This window comes from Heterocephalus glaber, unplaced genomic scaffold, assembly GCF_053883595.1.
Source record: "Heterocephalus glaber isolate CG9 unplaced genomic scaffold, H.glaber_assembly_v1.0 deba00001496, whole genome shotgun sequence".
Classification (NCBI taxonomy): domain Eukaryota; kingdom Metazoa; phylum Chordata; class Mammalia; order Rodentia; family Bathyergidae; genus Heterocephalus; species Heterocephalus glaber.
Genome location: NW_028258319.1, coordinates 114,295 through 135,367, shown reverse-complemented (window position 1 = coordinate 135,367; position 21,073 = coordinate 114,295). Strand labels below are relative to the sequence as shown.

The following is a 21,073-nucleotide window of genomic DNA, read 5'->3' as shown; positions in this document are numbered from 1 at the left end:
TGCCTTCATATCGTAGATGCTTTAGAGGCATTTTAAATATTTTTTGTTCAAGTTGCTATTGCTGACGTGTTACTTTTCCTCTCTTAGGTTCCAGTGATGCTGCTCCTGCAGCGGACTCAGCTCAAGTACAAGACACAAAGACTGAAAGCATACCTGACACTAAAGCCACTAAACAGAATGAGATCCATATTAAGGGGACCAGTCCTAAAGAAGCCTGGACGGAGGAGAAAGAATCCTTACACATAGATATTTCAGGTAATGGGATTGAGCATGTGTCTGTCTGTCCATGTATATGAGTGTCAGTGTCTGTGTGATTCTATTTAATTCTTTTTTAATTAAGTTTATTGGTACATTTTAGGCATACATTATGATCACATCCATCATTGGGAATTTGTACCAGTACATGATATATCTTGGTTCTTATTTTTTTCCCATTCCTCTTCCCTCCCTTCAACCCCTCCACCCCACCCTATATACAAAAGCTTTGTTTCCCTTTTTTTCTTCTTTTTTCACCCCCCCACCATTCCCCTTCCCCTTTGAACCTTTTCTTCCTATTTCACAATATCTATTATACATGTTGGTCCTCATTTATACTTTTAGTTTCTCACACCAGAGAATCAATTTGGTATTTATACATGTGAGTATTTATTTCACTTAAGAGTATGGTCTTGAGGTGTGCTTCTATTTTATTCTGATGCAACTTCACAATTTAAGCAGATGATTTTTTCTTTATTGTATACAAATCATTTTAATGCTATTTTCTTTATCTATTTGGACATGCATGCATATTGAATTTTAAAATAATTGTTACTTCTGGGAAAAGATACAGTAGCTTAGAACCAGGATTATACGCAAATAGAGTTGGTCTTTTGTATCCATGGATTCTTCACTTGTGGAATCAATTTTATTTATTTATTTATTTATTTGGTACTGGGGATCAAACTCAGGACCTTGCACTTGTGAGGCAGGCGGCGGCACCACTGAGCTAAATCCCCAGCTGGAATCAATTCTAGATCAAAAGCAGTTGAGGAAAAAATTATGTCTATATTGAACATATACAGACAGACTTTCTCCTTACCTTTCTCCTTACAGTGTAACAACTGTTTATATAACAGGAAAATGTGCAGGCAAATAATGCAGATACCTCCCATTTTATACATACATATGTGTATATATATTATTTTTGTATATATGTGTATATATATTATTTTTGTATATATGTGTATATATCATATATACACCTTATATACCTATTTTATATAAGGCACTTTTGGCATCTGTGGGCAATCTTGAAAGATACTTTGGTATATTAGGTCTCATTACCAAAACAGGGAAAACCTAAAATCTAAAGGTATTCTGGAAGACCATGACAAAGACAATGACAGCATCAATATGATTTTTTTAAATTGCAAAAAAAAAAGCCAAAATCAGATTAATTTGTGTTTGTCTGTTGCCCTATTTTTATGAAATAAGAGAGAACCATATAGTACACAAGCCATTACTACCTAGCTGTTAAGCCTCTCAGAGGAAGACAGAAGAGTATCCGGATCATGAGAGGAAGAAGTCAAGGAGCTAATCTACCCACACTGTATTTTGGAAATAATTCCAGTTCAGTTGCTTACATTAAAAATGTATAAAATTAATTATCTTCAACAAAGGTAGCAATACTACAAAATGGGGCAAGGATAGTCTCTACAACAAATGATGTTTGGAAAACTGGATAACTACATGTAAAAGAATGAAGTTTAATCCTTACTTTATACCATATACAAAAATCAACCCAAAATGGAATGGAGACCTAAACACAAGAGCTAGAACCATTAAAATTCCCGAAAGAAAACATAGGGGGAAAACTTCAAGAAATTGGAGTTACTAGTGATTTTTTGGATATGACACCAAAAGGACATGCAGCAAAAGTAGATAGATGAGACAATATCAAACTTAAAAACTTGTGCATCTCAAAGGAAACTATTAGGAATGTGAGTAGGCAACTCAGAGAATGGGAGAAAGTATTTGCAAATCATATGTATGATAAGGGGTTAATAACTGCAATAATAGGAAATGCCTGCAACTCAACAACAAAAAACAACCTCATTTAAAAATGGGGAAATGGCTGGGTATGGTGGCACATGCCTATAATCTCAGCTAATCAGTATTGCAGCCTCCCACATCTGTGTATATACATAACTACATAAAACTGTATATGAACAGTTTTCTTCTATTTGGTATGGTGAAGATTGCCAGACTGAGTGATTAGAACTACATGTATAATGACTATACTTAATATATATATATATCCATATTCACATTTATGCTTGAGCTAGAATTGTTTTCTTAATTTGATTTTAGCTAATTTACTATAAGTGTATAAAATCTAATTTTAAATATGTATTTTTGTCCTGAAATCTTACTAAACTCTTTTAGTTCTGGTAGCTTTTTATGGATTCTTTTAGAGGAAGCAAGAATACAGTTCAGTTAGGTACATTTAAAATTTGAGATGGCTGTGGTATCCAAGTGGATATATGAAATGCGTAAGATAAGCATATGAATCTGGGGCTCAAGAGAGAAGTCATAGCCTCAAATGTAAATTTGAGAGTATATCACCATGAAATGGTACTAAATGCCCCAAGAAGAGATGCAGTCATCTAAAGGAGACTGTAGAATGAGAACATTCCCTGGAGTTGGCTCTGTGTGGAGGTCATTGATCATATTAGCAAGAGCAATTTTAGTCTGGTGGTATGGTTATACTTGCGAGTAATTTGAAGAGTGAATTGGGGTAGAGATAAAGGATAGGAAAAAGCCCTTTTATAAAAGTACTGATCCTATTCATGAAGGTGGAACCTTCATGACCTAGTCACAGCCTAAGGGTCCCACCTCTTCATACTGTTGCATTGGGAATTAAGTTTTAACGTGGATTTGAAGGGTCACAAATATTCAAACTATAATAAATTATAAGATATATTGCATTCAAAAATACTACTTTTCATATAGAATGATTACCAAAAAGTGGAGCTTGAAGGTAGTTTTATGTTATATATATTTTACTACAATTAAAAAAAAAAAACTAGGGCTGGGGATTTATCTCATTGGCACTGTGCCTGCCTCATAAGTGCAAGGTCCTGAGTTCAATCTCTGGTAGTGCCGCCCCCCCCCAAAAAAAAACTGGAACGCTGGGATTGTACTCAATGGTAGAGCACTTGCCTACTGTGCACTACTGGGTTTGATCCCCAGCTCTGCAAAATAAAAGAGGAGAGTGAAGATGATTCACAGAAAAGGATTTTTTTGGTACCGGGGATCGAACTCGGGACCTTGAGCTTACAAGGCAGATGCTGGAACCACTGAGCTAAATCCCTGGCCCTAGAAAAGGATTTTTTAAAAATATGAAATATGGAAAAAGACTTTTCATTCCACCCATTTATTTACTTATGATAAGGTGAAATCTCCAGGTTTTTAGTTAAAAACAGGGTTACCAGTGCTCATCTCAGTTTCATTAGCAGGAGTAAATTTTTTACAAAAGAAATACACATATAATTATACACCACATACAACAGGTGGTGAATACATACAGCAGCTGAACTTAGGATCTGAAGAACTAAAGTGTTCCTTGGGGTTGGCATAGCTGGTCAGTGGCAGGATACAGCCCAGAATCAAGGTCTTTGATGCTGCCAGTCTGGCAGCTAAGCCCAAGCCATGAGTCTTTTGTGCAGGCAGTGAATTTTCTGAAACTTTATATAAATTGTTCTTTCCTACAATCTTTATTCTGTATCTGAAAAACAGTACAAGTAGTATTGCTGAAGGGAATACACATGTTAAATTCTTTCAAAACTTTGTTGTCTCCTTTTCAGAGTCTGAATGTCATTCTGAATTTGAAAATACCACTCATTCTGTCTTGAGGTCAGCCAAGTTTTACTTTCATCACCCAGTGCACCTACCAAGTGATCAAGATACTTGCCATGAGTCTTTGGGAAAGAATGTTTTGATGGAGCAATCTTGGAAAGATTTTTTTCAGCATCATTCAGACAAGCATAAAGAACACACTTGTCTTTCTCCCCCTTATCAAAATATGGACAAGACTAACACAGATTATACTAGAATAAAGAGCCTCAGCATCAATGTGAATTTGGGTGACAAAGAAGTGATACATACTACTAAAAGTCAGGGCAAAGATCGTCCAAAAAGTACTGTACAGATTAGTGATTCACAAAAGAACTGTAAGATCACCTCAGAGCTAACAACTCAGCACACTGTGAGTTTGAATGAACTCTGGAACCAGTATCAGGAGCGACAGAGGCAGCAGAAACCTCCTGGTGTTCGTGACAGGACAGAGCTATCCTTAGTGGAACGACTTGATCGGTTGGCTAAACTTCTTCAGAATCCCATTACACATTCTCTCCAAGCCTCAGAAAGTATGCAGGATGATAGCAGAGGGGAGCAAAACATTAAAGAATGGAATGGTAAACAGCAACAGCCAAAAAGCAAACTTCAGAAGAAGCGGTATAAAAGCCCAGAGAAAGGGCATAAAAACATAGGTGATCTTAAAAAACACAAGGTACTTTCTGATCACCAAACTGGGGTGCCCAACCAGATTAAAATTGAGCAGTTTAAATTTGATAAATATATTCTGAAAAGACAGCCATGTTTTAATTATATCAGCAGCACTTCTTCAGATTCTCGGCCCTCAGAGGAAAGTGGATTGCTCACAGATACTCCTACCAACATTCTTTCTACCACCACTTCTGTGGACTCGGATATATTGACCCAAACAGATAGAGAGGTGGCTTTGCATGAAAGGAGTAGCTCCATTTCCACCATTGACACTGCCCGATTGATCCAAGCTTTTGGCCATGAAAGAGTATGTTTGTCACCCAGACGAACTAAATTATATAGTAGCATCACCAACCAACAGCGGAGATATCTTGAGAAGCGGTGCAAGCACAACAAGAAAGCATTCAATACAGGACACCCCCAAATGACTTCTGAGCACACCAGAAGTAGACACATCCAGGTACATGGCTACAAATTCCATCTGGCAATGTGACTGCTCTTTTAAATGGACTTTTTAATTAATCTCTGTGCACAGGTGAAAAAAAGCCACTTGCCCTTTCCTCACTATAACATTTCTTACCAACTGGAAAAGAGTGAGAAAGTGTAGTACAGTGCTATTGTGAGTTGTCATTCTTTTCATCAACACTCATTTACCAATTACCTCTTGAATGAAGGGCTTTGCTGCTAGATGCATCAGAATCTGCAAAATACCCCTGGCGTGTGGGAGCTTCTAGTTTAGAATGACCTCTATTTTAAACTATGCTGCCTGGTTTTTGTTTGTATTTTTTCCTCATGTCTTTCAAGAAATATTTCAGGTGCTTTTAAACACACACAAACAAAAAATATGATTTTTTTGAAGTAAATGAACAATTGGGATAGAAAAATTGAATCTGGGATGAACTATAATATGATTTTTAAAAAATAAAGAACTTTGAGTGAGGGAAAGAGATATTAAAGGTAGAAAGGACAGAAATGTACCTATAGATGTATATGCTAGAAGTTAGCTACAAATTTGGTATTCTGTCTTAGCACATAGTGTTGCTAGTATTTTGTGATCAATTACACTGTAAAAAGGAAAGCAAATTTTCAAAAGCATTCCAGGTATTTTTGATATAGGCACCTAAGGGATATTTTCTCATCTGTCTTTACGAAGAAGGCATCATGGGCTGGGGATTTAGCTCAGTGGTTTTGCTGCCTGCCTTGCAAGCACAAGATCACAAGTTTGATCCCCGGTACCAAAAAAAAAACCCCAAAAACAAAATCAAAAAAGGCATCACCATGTAACAGCCCTCCACAGGGCTCCTTACAACAGATTTCATAACAACACCTTAGGTAGTTAGTAAAGGCAAATCTTTTTTTTTTTTTTTTGGTAGTGGAGTCTTGATCTCAGAACGTGCCACTGAGCTAAATCTCTGGCCCTCATAAAGACAAATCTTAAGGGGTCAACAAATACAGATCATTGCTTTATCCAAGAACAAAATTTAGAGTATCCATCCCAAGAAGTGTTCTTTAAAGAGAGATGCATTGAGGATTAGAGATTAGAGTTTATATTCACTTTACTCAACCTTTTAACATTTATTTTTGTGTATTTTATAATGTATAAGTACACTAGTGACATAATCACATAATTTATAAACATACCTATTTTGTAAATTTGTGCTAAAAACATATTTTGTAGGAGTGAGTGATTGAAAAATTTGGAGAACACTTAGGAGGTATGAGGTATGCAGTTTACCATAAATAGTATTTCTCATAATTGAACTTTTTTTTTTTTGGATTGGGGATCGAACTCAGGACCTTGCCCTTGCGAGGCAGGTGCGATGCCACTGAGCTAAATCCCTGGCCCATAATTCAGTTTTTGGTAGGTATTAAATGTCAGTGATTACGTATGTTAATACATGATTTTTTAAAAGAGGAATTGAAAATAGTACAGACATGGAGATAGGTAAGATCAGAGTAGAAGGTGCATATGTGAGTATGATAAAAGACACAACATAAAATTTACAGTTTTGACTATTTTAAAGTAAAAACTTCAATGTCATTAAATACATTTACAAGTTTTTACAACCATCATCACTATTTAGTCCCAGAAATTTTCATCACCTTAGTGGAAACCTTGGTCCCTTAAGCAGTGACTCCCTATTTCCCCTTCCCACCAGCTCCTGGAAACCAGTGGTCTACTTTCTATCTCTCAGGATTTGCTTGTTCTGGTAATTTCATACAACGTGTGATCTTTATATTAGGCTTCTTTCCCTGCTCCATCTTTTTTCCATTTATATGTTTTCCCCCCAGTGGCTACATTGTTTTACATTCCCACTAGCAACACACAAGGATTTCAGTCTTCCCACACTCTTGCCAACAATTATTTTCTCTTCTTTTCTCTGTATCTCTGTCTCTATTTCTGTCCATCTCTATCTCTATCTCTCTGTGTGTGTCTCGGTCACATGCAGAAACACAGTGAGGTAGTGTCTCATTTTAGTTTTGGTTTATATTTCTGCAGTGATTAATCATGTTGAATGGGTTTTTATGTGCTTATTAACCATTTGCGTTTATCTTTGGAGACATGTCTTTTTAAGTTCTTTAACCTTTCCGAATCTGGCTGAGTTGTAGGAATTTTCTGTATACAGTGGACCCTCAAGTTACAACTGGCCTGACATACAAACAACTTGGGTTAATTAGGTTAATGGAAGATTCATCTGCCTCTTGTTATCTATAGTGTGTACCAAGGTAAACATCCAGATCTCAGCTGTACTGATTTAGTTACAACCAGCCCTCAGGAACAGATCTAGTTCATAAGTCAAGGGTCTACTGTATTCTGGATATTAACTTCTTCAGATATGTGATCTGTAAATATATTATAGCACTCCAGATTTTCTTTCTTGCTGTCATTCTTAATTGTCCTCTTTAACATAAGTTTTTTATTTTGATGTAGTCCAATTTACCTGTTTTTTGTTGCCTATGCTTTTGATGTCATATGCAAGAAATCACTGCCAAATCTAGTGTCATAAAGGTTTTCACCTTTTTAAAAGAGTTTTATAATTTTAGCTTTTTTCTTTTAGATCTTTGATTTGAGTTAAATTTTATATATGGTGTAAGATAAGGGTTTATTTACCCTGTTTCTTTTACATGTGGATATTCAGCGTTTGCAACCTCATTTGTTGAAAAGACTGTCTTTTCCCCATTGAATGTTCCTTGGCACACCTGTCAAAAATCATTTAACCATGTGCATGTTCATTTGTGGGCGCTCTATTCTATTCCATTGATCTATATGTTGGTCTTTATGCTAGTACCATACTGTTTTGATTTACTGGATCTTTGTAATAGATTTTGAAAGCAGGAAAGTGTTCGTTTTTCAGGATTGTTTTGGTTGTTCAGAGTCCCTTGAGATTTTATATGAATTGTACTTGATATTTTATTTTGTTCTGATACTGTTGGAAATACAATTTCTTCATTTTGGATTTTATATACATATGCATATATATGTATACATATATGTTGACCTTGTGTCCTTGTTGGATTCTTTAGAATTTTCTGCATATAAAATCATGTCACCTACAGAGATAGTCTTATTTTTTCCTTTCTAATTTGAGTGCTTAAGTTTTTTCTAATTGCTCTATCCAGAACTTCCAATATAATGTTGCAGTAGAAGTGACAAAAGCAGGTATTCTTGTTCATGATCTCAGGAAGAACACTTTCAGGCTTTTACCATTGAGAATAATGTCAGCTATAGATTTTTCACATATGACTTTTGTCATGTTGAGGTTCCATTTTCCTAATTGGATGAATGTTCTTTTAAAGGGATTTAGTTTTTATCAAATGTTCTGGAGCATCAATTGAGTTGTTCATCTAGGCCTTTTTCTATTAATATAGTATATATTTATTGATGATCTTGTGTTGTTGAACCTGTCTTGAATTTCTGGAATAAACCCCACCTGATCATGTCAGATAGTCCTTTTCCTGTGCTACTAGATTTGGTTTGCCAAAATTTTGAAGAGGACTTTTGCATCTCTATTCATAAAGGATATTAGTAGTTTTCTTCTATCAGAATAATCCTAGCCTCACAGAGTAAGTTCCTTTTCTTTTTTTGTGTGTGTGTGTGTATGTGTGTTTTTTTTAATGATGGGTTTGAGAAGGACTGATGTTAATGTTTGATGCTAATTCTTTAAATGTTTTATAAAATTCACCAGTAACACCATCAGGCATGTGTTTTTCTCTGTGAAAGTTTTTCTTACAACTGATCCCATCTCTTATTTTAAATCTGTTCAGATTTTCTATTGCTTCCTGAGTCAGTCTGTGTCTTAGTTACTTTTCTCATTTCTATATTTGTTCTGGTCACTTCCAAGTTAAGTTATGTGTCCTTCCTTCAATTTATTTACTATTTTACTATTCCTTTTTATCATATCTGTACCTAACTTTCTTAAAACTCTACCATCTTTTTCCTGTTTTATTTCATGGTGGAGTAGCCTGCAAGAGGGTGCAAACTCCACTAAGTTTCTGTAACCTCCAGAAACATCACATTCTTAGCATGACTTCAACCACCTGAGTCTCCATTCTACATCATGTATGAAACTGAAAATGCTATGCTAAGTGAAATAAGTCACAAAATGATTCCTTTCTAGTCTGGGTAATATCCCATTTTATGTGTGTACTGTACAGTATTTTGTTTATCCATTCATCCATTGATGGACATTTGGGTTTCTTTGACATCTTAGCTGTTGTGAAGAGTGCATGTAATGTTTCAGTTTTCCCAGCACCATTTACCAAAATAACTATGCTTTCTCCATTGAATGATCTTGACAGTCAAGTCAAAAGTCATTTGACCAAGTATCTGAGGGTTAATTTCTGGGTTCTCTGTTGTAACTGGTCTCTTTGTCCATCTTTTTGCTAGTATCATACTGTTTTGATAGCTGTATCTTTATAATATGTTTTGAAGTCAGAAAGTATGAGTCCTCTAATTTGTTCTATTTTCCATATTGTTTTTGGTTATTCAGAATATCTGTTAATACTATCATGAAAAATTAAGAAACTGGCCATGTTGCTGCCCACCAACTCCTACACATGCACACCCTCCAACTAACCAAATTGTTATGTTATGTGAATTTTATAGCAGCTTATTATAGTAATATAGTTACTACATTGACTAGCTTTACTTTCAAGAATTAGAGGGACTGGGGATGTAGCTCAATGGTAGAGTGCTTGCCTGGCTTGCACGTAGCCCTGAGTTTGGTCCCTGTCAACCTCTCCCAACACACATACACCCCAAGAAATAAAAAGGAGAAAATTATAAAAATTTTACTCCAACTTTTTAAGTAAGATTGCCAGTTATTTTACACTGGTAAGGCTTTTAAGTATAGAATCAATATTTACCAAGAGGTTTTTTTCGTATAACTAAATGCAAGTTTATTAATTTAAATAATTCTTTTGGGTGGCAAAATTTTAAATAGATATGCAGAAAAGAGCATGTTTTAAGTTCGTGCAAATTTAAGATTGTTACCTTTATACAAGAACAACATCTTGGTCAAGTATATAAGTTTTGGATAACAGTCCTTAAATCAAAATTCTGTTAATTTTGCCCCCTGATTTCTGGGTGTAAGTTAATGTTTGTGTATCAGAGTCAGCCATGATATTTTCTCCCTTGCCTATGATTTTTTTTTTTTTTTATCCCTGGGCTCTTATAGGTTTAAAAAAAGTTGTTACTTTTCCAGGGTATATCTCAGTATTGGTCATTTTTTTCTTATTGATATAAAAATCACATATGATAAGTTCACCCTTTGAAGCATATTATTCAGTGGTTTTTAGTACAAAGATTGTACAATCTTTACTACTAATAACTACTTTGTCTCCCCGCAAAAAGAAACTCTGTGCCCTTCAGCAGTCAGTTTCCATTCTCCTCATCCCGACGCTACCCACCCCTGCTCTGACAAGTATTATCCCACTTTTTAGTTCTATAGATTTACTTATTTGGGGCTCTTACTAGAAATAGAATCACACAGTATGTCACTTTTTGTATCCACCTTCTTTAACATAACATTTTTTTCTTTTTTTCTTTTTTCTTTTTTTTTTGAGACAGGGTCTTGCTTTGTAGTTTAGGCTGACCCTGAACTCTCTATGTAGCATAGGATAGCCTCCTGCCTCTGCCTCCCGAATGCTACGATTACAGGCATGTGCCACCATGCCTGGGTTTAGCATAACATTTTTGAAGTTCATTCTTCTTGTATCACATACCTAGTATTTCATTGCTTGTTATGGCTGGGTAAAATCCATTTTGTGGTTATATGTCTTGTTTATATAGTCACAAGTTAATGGACATTTGGGTTGTTTGTAATCTTTACTTTTCATGGATAATGCTACTTTAAGTCAAAGTACAAGTTTTTACATGAATATATTTTTTTCAGTTCTCTTGGGAATAATACCTAGGAATGGAATTGCTAAATCATATAGTAACTCTGTAACCTCTTTTTTTTTTTTTTTGGTACCAGGGATTGAACTTGGGACCTTGTGCTTGCGAGGCAGGCAGCAGAACCACTGAGCTAAATCCTCGGGCCCTCTCTAACATTTGAGTAAGGCTACTACTCTGTTTTCCAAAGTGGCTGTACCATTTTATGTTCTCAGTAGGATAATATAATATTAAGACTCCAATTTCTCATTTTGGATGTCCTTTGATTATAATCAGCCCAGTGGGTATTAAGCAGTATCTTTGATTTTGATTTGCCTAATGACTATTATGTTGAGCACCTTTTCCTTTTTTTTTTTCCCATTAAGTTTATTGGTACATTTTAGGTATAAAATACAGTTACATACATCATTGGGATCTTGTACCTTTACATGGTGTATCTTGGTTCTTATTTTTTTTTTCCCCTTCCCCTGCCCTCCCTTCACCCCCTCCGCCCTTCCCTATTTACAAAAACTTTGTTTCCATTTTTTTTCTCATATTTTTTCTTTTCCCTACCCCTCCCACTTCCCCTGCTCCTTTAGATCTTTTCTTCCTATTACACAATATCAGTTGTATATTTTTAAAATTATTATATCAAAATTTAGAGGACATTACCACAGGTTTTACAGAGTTTAAAAGGATATAGAAAGCATATTAAAAAATCTTTCTTGAAATAAATTTGACAACTTCTAAGAAGTACCTTGGAAGACAAATCAATGAAACTGACTCTGGAGGAAATATAAAATTTGAATAGCACCTATTAAAGAAAGTATATTCCTAGCTTGCAAACCTACCTATATGACAACAACAGGCTCATATACATTTTAACTGATAAATTGTATCAAACATTTAATGCAGAAGAAAGAAGGAACACTTCTCCCCACATTTTAGGAAATCAACATTGTGCTAATCCTAAAACTGGATAAAGATAATAGGAGAAAAAAGTATGAACACAGATAGAAATTTGTTTAACAAAACAAACTATTAGAAGTCAGATCTGGCAGGATGTAGAAACTGGTTTGATAATAGGGATGGCAGTGTTGGTTCAGCATTGGAAGATCCACCCCATAAGTAACATTTTAGCAGAGGAAAGGAAAAAGCCGTATGATCCTGCCAGTAGTTAGAGAAAAAGTATTGGACTAAATTCTACGGCTGTTCATGGTAAAAGCTATCAGGAGACTAGAAGTAGAACAGAACCTTCTCAACAGATAAGCCATGTACTCCATACTTCCAGCAAAAACGCCTTATATGAATGGAGAAGATACAATGCTTTCTCCCTAAGGTGGGGAACAAGGGCAGATATGCCTACTCCTCATCTGTCCATTAAACTTTGAAACATAGGCCCAAACCAAAATAGTCTGGCAATAAAAAGACACAATTAACATGGGATTTGCAAGGTAGAAGTAAAATCTTTATATGTCGATGAAATGATGATCTACAGAGAAAATACTAAGAAATCTCTAGGAGCCCCTAGAACTTGTATTTGAATTTAGCAGGATTAGAAAACACAAGGTATATATAAAACTTCAGGTCTATGTATATTTGCTATAAATGAAGAATTGGATATTGAAATTTATTTTTATTTTTATTTTTTTTGGTACCGGGGATTGAACTCTGGTCCTTGCGCTTGCACAGCAGGCGAAACCACTGAGCTATATCCCCAGCCCTGGATATTGAAATTTAAAAGTTATGTAGGAGTACAAAGGACCTAGAAAAATAAAAATTAAAAAAAAAAAACAGTGTTGGAAGACATGTATTACTTAATTTTAAGACTTCCTCTAAAGCTACAGTAATCAAGGCAGTGTTGGCATGAGGAAAGACATAGAGATCAATGGAATAAAACAGAGAATCTAGAAATAGAACCACACATATATGGCCCACTTGAGTTTTGAAAGATCATTTAACATTAACATTTTATAGAACATAAACTCAATTCAAGAGCAGAGGAAAAGATAGTATTTTCAGCAAATGGTACTAGAACACCTGGTATCCATATATAAAAAATTAACCTCGGGCCAGGGATTTAGCTCAGTGGTTCTGGCACCTGCCACGCAAGTACCAAGTCCCGAGTTCAATCCCCGGTACCAAAAAAAAAAAGAACAACAAAAAAATTAACCACAACCATTTATTTCCATACACAAAAATAACTTGAAAGGCTCTATGAACCTAATTATGAAAGACAAACTATAAAACTTTAAGAAGAAACTAAGGGAAAATGTTCATAAATGTAGGGTAGGCAAGAATTTCCTAGGATACCAAAAACATGATGTATAAAAGAAAGAAATTGATAAATGAGATTCCATCAAAATTTAGAACTTTAAATGACATTGTTAGGAAAATGAAAAGTAGTCCTTAAACAGACCATATTTATAATACATATAACCTAAGAACAGAATATATATAGAACACTTACAGCTCATTAATAGACAACCCAATTAAAAAGTAGACACAAGAAGATGATAAATAGCCAGTACAGATATATATTGACTTATCATTGTCATGACTTTTTCTTTTTGTTGGATTCTCCCCCTTTGTATTTAGTTTTTTGTCACGCCCAATGGATTAATTCCTTTGGGGGTTGTGATCCTAGTTGTCTTTTCCTAGGATATTTTCTAAAATTTTTTGGAGTGCTGGTTTGGTATTCATGAAGTTCCTAAGGTGCTCTTTGTCATGAAAGTATCTTATTTCACCATCAACTTTTTTTTTTTTTTTTTGGTACCAGGGATCAAACTGGGGTCCTTGCGTTTTTGAGGCAGGTAGCAGAACCACTGAGCTAAATCCCCAGCCCTTCACCATCAATTTTGAAACATACTTTTGCAGGGTACATCAATCTGGGTTGGAGGCCATTTTCCTTTAGGGCTTGAAATACATCACTCCAAGCTCTTCTAGCCTTGAGGGTTTGTGTTGAGAAGTCTGCGTGATTCTCATGGGCTTTCCTTTGTATGTAATTTGTTTCTTTTTTCTAACTGCTTGTAAACTTTTGTTCTTCTGTTGGGTTTCTGGAATCTTAATTATGTGCCTATGTGTAGATTCTTTTGATCAAGGCTAGTTGGAGTCCTATATGCCTTCCTTATCTGAATGACAAGTTCTTTCCCCCTTCTTGGGAAGTTTTCTGCCATCACTTCTGTGAATAGTTTTTTTATGTCATCTGCACTCTCTCCTGTTTCTTCATTGACTCTGATCAGTCTTATGTTATTTTTCTTTGCATCATCTAGTAGCTGCTGGATTGATTTTTCATGGTCCCTTACTATTTTAAAGCAATTTTTCTTTCCCTGGTCACTAATAGCAATCTTATCTTCTATGTCTGAAATTCTGTCCTCACACTGGCTCATTCTGCTGCGTAAGCTTTCAATGGAATTTTTAATCTCCTGGAAATCTGTATCTATTTTATGGATTCCATTTGTTTCCTACGGTGGAATTCCATCATGTTCCTCAGATCCTCTATTTTTCTCTCTGTCCTCTCTAGATTTATTAATCATGTCTTGCAGTATGGGCATAATCTCTGCTGTTATCTGAGAAATTACTTCTGATTTTATTTTTTCCAGACCCTCTTTTGTTGCTAGTTGAGGGAGTCCAGGCAGTTGCGTATCAGAGTGTTCCATCTCCTTTCCCTTTGGGGTTGCTTTAGGTGATCTGGAAGTCTGTTTTTGAGACTTGTTTACGTGTCTTCTCATTTTGATGGGGGTGGGGGTTGGGGGGTGCATGGCTCACCTCCTGTGCACTGGGGCAGGGGTTGGTACTTCAGCTGGAAGCCTCCTCCTGGGCACTGGGAGGGGCTCACTTCCTGTGCGCTGGGGCAGGGGGTGATACTTCCGCCCGGAAGCCTCCTCCTGTGTGCTGGGGCAGGGGGTGGTCTGTTGAGCACCTTTTCATATGCCTGTTGGCCACATTTGTTTATCTTCTATGAAAAAAATTCTGTTCTGATCTTTTGATTATTTGTAGTAAAAGGGGAAAGATTTATATGATCTGAGGAGAAATCAGAATATTCTCTTGCTTGTTTTTAAATTGGCTTTTTTTGTAATTTTCTTACTGAGTTGTGTAAGCTTTTTATATATCCTGAATACAAATTCTTATTAGGGATATGACTTGCAAATATGTTTTTTTCACTCTCTAGGTTGTTTTTCACATTCTTGATGTTTTGTACACAGTTTTTAATTTTGACAGTCAAGTCTAATTTATGAACTTTTGTCACTTACCCTTTTCATTTTATATCAAACTATTATCTAACCCAAGATCACAAAAATTTTTATTCTTTTGTTTTCTTCTATGAGCTGTATAATTTTAGTTCTTATATTTAGGTCTATGATCATTTTTTAGTTGATTTCTGTTTGTGGTGTGGGGTAGGAGGATATAGCTTTATTCTTTTGTTTTGTTTTTTTGGTACTGGGGATTGGACTCGGGACCTTGCGTTTTCGAGGCAGGCAGCAGAACCACTGAGCTAAATCCCCGACCCTATAGCTTTATTCTTTTGCATGTCAATACAGTTCATTGCAAATAGTATTCTTTCCTCCACCGAGTTGTTTAGATAATCCTTGTCAAATGTATTTTATAGTAATAAACTACAAATGTTGTTTTCCTTTGACATTAATAGAGTCAGTGGGTGTCTTAGTTACGTTTTTCTTGTTGGCAAGACAAAATACCCAACACCTAAATGTAAAGGTTTATTTTGGCTCATGGTTTATAGAGGTTTCAGTCTGTATTCAACTGGCTCCAATGCAGGATGGCATGGCAGAGGGGGATCACAAAGGAGAAACAGTTCATGGCAGGCAGAAGACAGCAAAAGCAGCAAGCAACAAGTAGCAATCCTATTTCGGTCCCTTACATCCTATCCAGACACTTATATCCAGGGTTGGGCAGCCTTAATCCTAGCATTGCACTGTGAATCATCCCCAGTGATCACATTCTTGATCCTAGCATCGCACACCCTAGATCCAGCCACCTCTGAAAAGCTTCACCTATGACCTCATGAAGCTCTGGGGGGCATGTCTAGATACAAGCCATAACAGTGAGGGAGATGTATTCTCAAGCTCCTCTTTGATTTCTATTTTTTGCCTACAGTACCATTTTGAACCACTAACTCATAATGACTCCTTTCAAGAGTTTAGTGAAAGAAAATGATTAAAGAAGTATTATGTAGAGTTTCTATGCCAAGATAAAGTAGAATTTCTTTTGACTTCAGTTGCTGAGAGTTGAGATAAATGTGGTCCTTAATCATAGCTTCTCTTTTTTAAATTTTGTCCCCATGTCCCATTCTCATTCCTATTTCCCCACAAATAACTGGTCTTACATAAATATCTTTCGGTTTACATGAGTTCTTAAAATATTAATTTTGTGTGTGTATGTATTTTCAATTTATATAAAAAGCATATCATTTTTCTTACACTCACTAAGCTTTATATGTCCAGGATTCATCTGTGTTGCATAAGTACATTTAATCCAAATTTGTAATCATTACATAATACTCCATGGGGTATCTACCAGATTACTCATTAATTTTCCCTATTATAGACACCCAGGTTGCTGTCAACTCCCCAGCACCACAAAATACAGCATTACTAATCTTTGTCGATGCCTGAACCCTTATAGACCTATGTAAGACTGTCTGAAGTGTATAACATATCCAGAATTGGAATTCTTGGGTCATCAGCAGTCTGTATACTCAATTTCTTTCATTAGTACCAAACTTCTTCGTAGTCTGTATTCCTGCCTGGAACACATGAGAATTTCCATTTCCATTTCCTTGCCAGTAACTTCTGTTTTTTTGCCAACACATGAGAAATACAAGTTTCTATAATGTGGAAAAATTTTTTTTCTTTTTAAATTAGATGTTACTTGTCTTGAGCATCTACTATATCCTCACTCTAATTTCTGAGGAAAGATCTTTAGTCTTTGTGCTTATTTCAGCCAAAGTGCATTTGTTTGTTCATTCACAGACATAGTTACAGTGTAGAGTATGACAAAAGTACAATAAGAATGAGGTACTTTAATATGCTTTTCTCAGATATTAGCATATATCATAGATGAAAAATATGAAAGATTTTAATGAGTATTAATGAGCTTGATTAAAATATCTATATAAAACTTCATCCCCAAAACCCAGTATCCACAGTTGTTCCAAATACCTATGTATAGAGTATGTACCCAAATTAATTGCATAGTAGGCAAAATGTTGATAAATCCTAAAAGTAGAAATTTTGTAAGTAAACTCAATATTCTCTAACCACAGTGCAGTAAAGCTGGAACTTTATTGCTATGTTTTAAATTACATAAAAATTTAAAAACACCATTCTAAATAACTTCTAGATCATAGAACTAAAAACTAAAATTACAAATTACAGAATTTTTTTCACTTAAAGATAATATGAGCACATCAAAATTTAGCATGTATGGCTAAATATTTACAGGAAACCTTGTAGCTTTCAGCAATACTTTAAATAAGATCAACTAGAAAATACTTAAGTTAAGCATTTTAGTCTAGAAAAGACTAAAAAACAAGAAATCAAGAAGTAATAAAATAAATACATAAATTAATCAGTCTCCAATATTGATTAGTTATAACCAAGATCTGATTTTTTCAAAAGAACAATAGACTAATTTCATATTATTTTTGTGAAGGAAATAAAAGAGTATCAATCAACATTAGTAATACAGAAGATACAGAAGGCTATAATCACAAAGTTTTTGTTTTGTTTTGAAGGGAGTGTAATGGGGATTGAACCCAGGGCCTTCACACTGAGCTACACATTCAACCTTTTTTATTTTTTATTTTGAGATGGTCTTGCTGAGCTGCCTAGGCTGGGCTGGAACTTATGATCTTCTTGCCTTAACCTCCCACAGTTCTGGGAGTAGAGGTATACACCACTGTTGAAAATTCCATTTCATTTCCCTGCCAGTAATTTCTAGTTTTTTGCCGAAAAATTGAGAAATACAAGTTTTTATAACTGTGGGGAAAAAAACCTTTTTTTTTTCTTTTTAACTAGTTGCTACTTAAGCATCTGCTAGATCCTCACTTTGGTTTTCTGTTTTGTTTTTTAAAGGTTACTCTGTACTTCTTCAGATTGATGTTTTAAAATGTAGATCAGATGGATGATTTTCTAAGAACATATAAATTAAGAACATCAACTAATAGGGCCGGGGATTTAGCTCAGTGGTTCCACCACCTGCATTGCAAGCACAAGGACCTGAGTTCAATCCCCAGTACCAAAGAAAAAAAAAAAAAAGAGCATTGACTAATAACTTTTAAAACCTAAGTAGATCACTACTATCCATAATATACAACCCACTTCATCCCCCACCACTGAATATATGTCTTCCAGAAACTTTATACAGTCATAAATCCCCACTAACAAGGTTTGAGAGTATCCATTTCTTTATCCCCTTGCCAACTCTGGGCAGTATCAGTTTTTATAATATTTACTAATGCTTTAAATTGCTTTTTTTTTTTTTTTTTTTTTTGGTACCGGGGACCTTGCGCTTGCGAGGCAGGCGCCGGAACCACTGAGCTAAATCCCCGGCCCTAAATTACATTTTTAAAATAGTAGGTTTCGGATTTCTCCTTTATATTTCTTTTTTGATAATTACTTTTTATATTATCTATTTTTCCCTGAAGATTTTTTTTTTTGCTACCGGGGATCAAACTCGGATCCTTGCACTTGCAAGGCCCGCGGCAGAAGCACTGAGCTAAATCCCCGGCCTTTCTGAAGATTTTTCCTATTGATTTTTAAATATTAATTATATTAATTTTGTAATGGTATTGTTATGTGCCCAACTTTTATTTCTTTGTTTCATGATATGAGAGATCTTCCTAACCTCAAGAATATAAAACTAATTCTTTTTTCTAGTGCTCTTTTGGAGGTAGGGCATCTATGTATTTCATGTATTTTAACTTACAGTACACGTGGAATTTATTTTGTATGTGTAGGTGTAATTTTATTTCCAAATAGTTAACTAGTTATCTATAGAGATTTTTAAATAAGAAAAGAATATTTATAAATAAATAGAAAAATCTCGTAGTTTTTGTTAAACTGGACTCTAATCCATTGGACTTGGTAATTAATTGGCATGGTTCTTCTGGAATTTCAATCCAAAACAACTGAAATAATATGTGGACACTTTGTCAAAATGAAAAGCTATGAAGAGGAAACTAATTCTGACTGAAATACAAAGAAAGGAGTTAATTGGATCAGATCATCCAAGTGAAAATATCTAACAAACTAGGTATATGTAGCCTCCTGAGTGAAATAATTTTAGAGTCATTCATGTAAGTATGATCATCCATCATCTTCATATATATTAAAATGATATTGGGGTGGGGCTGAGGATTTGGCTCAGTGGTTCCAGCACCTGCCTTGTAAGTACAAGTTCCCAAGTTTGATCCCTGGTACAAAAAAAAAGATATTTGGGAAAATTCAAGAAATAAAGAAAATAAGGCCATCTTCAGATCATAATTTTTCAAACCTGATAGACAAAAACCTTTGGAACCCATGTCCATCACCCTCTATAAGATTTTCATGATCATTTGTCAAGTCTCTGAATTTTTCTGTGGGTTAATTGATTATTTTAACTCTTGGTTCATTTCCTTTCTCTGTACCCTAACCCTTAGGAAACTTTACAATCATGGTAGTTTCTTGACCTCAGTTCTAGTGATCATTGAACATAATAACTTATATGGCATTTTAACCATCATCTCTTATAGTTTGAATTTTGACATCACTCAAAGTCGTTTCCATATCTGCAGTGCTCAATCAAATACCAAAAGAAAATTTCCAATTACCTATTATGTTGACACAGTGCATTTTTAATTTTCTGGGGAAGATTTTTCATACTTGCTGGAATAGATAACAAGTTCTGATTTTCTAAAAAATGTTCAATAGTACCACCTCAGTTCCTGCTTTTTAAAATTTTTGCCTTTTCTCTAAGAATCCAATATAAGTCAAAATGTTATTTTTTGTATAGACACTTTTTGTCACCCCTTGCTGATTAAATTTTATTAAAACTATGTCAGTTGACCTGAGCATTTCTAAAAACATTTCACAAATCTTTTAGAGCAATAGACTATTATTTCCAATTTTGACTCTGACTTATCAACACGTGTTTCCCTTCCTAAACTTGAGTGGTTATAAATTAGTTACCATAAACACATTCTTCAGAAAGAAAAGCATCTCCCAGCAGGCACCTGGCTGACTGAAGGCCAACAGTAACAATATTCTTACATGAAGAATAGATACATTTTCTCAAATTCAGTCTCCATATACAAAGTAATGTTTTAATTAAAAACTTTTTCCTGAATCTGATGTCTTTAATAAATATGAGAGTAAGTCTTGCCTAGTATTTTGTAAAGTAATAAGATACTACAAAAGTCCCGATATTTCTGAAATGGTGACATTTTCTTTCCATGTGTAAATAAAGCATTAGTAGATGAATTTGCTCTAATACTAAGTCATTAAACCCAGAGCAGCCAGACAGTATATATATTCTTGGACCAGATGCAACAGAAAGTTTAAAAATAGTAGCTACTAATGTCAGTTAATTTTTTTGGTAACCTAAATCTTTATGTGGAAGCCTCATTGCAAAGAACTAACTGGGCTAATCCACACTCAGGCCCAGAGACTTCATGACTGAGGAAAGTAGATGGTTGTGATTTACCAGTAGCATCTTTAAATTAAGGAAAATAAAAAATAGTTCTGTCTCATGGTCCCTAGCACAAATTGTCATACACAAGTGCAGGGCTATGTGTGGATTATTGTGACTGTGGCTGGAAGTCAACATTACATGGCACATTTGCATGATTCTGACAGTTTGTACTTGGCTCTAGGGCTGGAGTGCAATGCTGTGTCACATGTATGGCATCCATTGCCCATTTTTGTTGGGGTTGGCAGTTCTTCATTATAGGAAAGCAACACTGTTGGTCCTTGTTTCAGTAACATAGGAGATGCCAAACTACAGATTATGATAAGGTTTTTCTCCAAACAAAACTTCATAATCCACATTTCAGTTTGCGTACAGGAGTAAACATATTTTCACAACTTTACTTAGTTTATGTGGTATAAAAATTAGTGAATCCTCTTTTTAAAAATAGTGTAACGTTTAGTGGTT

General features: G+C 35.0%; 1 protein-coding gene across 6 annotated transcripts in view; it reads left to right on the top strand.

Annotated features, from left to right (window-relative positions):
- The window catches only part of Alms1 (ALMS1 centrosome and basal body associated protein), a 155,625-nt gene that overhangs the window by 97,544 nt on the left and 37,008 nt on the right, over window positions 1-21,073 (top strand). For 4 of the 6 annotated variants that reach the window (XM_087184358.1, XM_013074060.3, XM_087184359.1 and 1 more), the window contains 2 exons: window positions 88-255; window positions 3,846-5,005. In XM_087184358.1, the coding sequence (XP_087040484.1) occupies window positions 88-255; window positions 3,846-5,005 (1,328 nt within the window). Of the gene's footprint in view, window positions 1-87; window positions 256-3,845; window positions 5,006-11,024; window positions 11,106-21,073 lie in introns of all 6 variants that reach the window. The other 2 variants (XM_087184360.1, XR_002396725.2) reach the window with 2 other exon arrangements.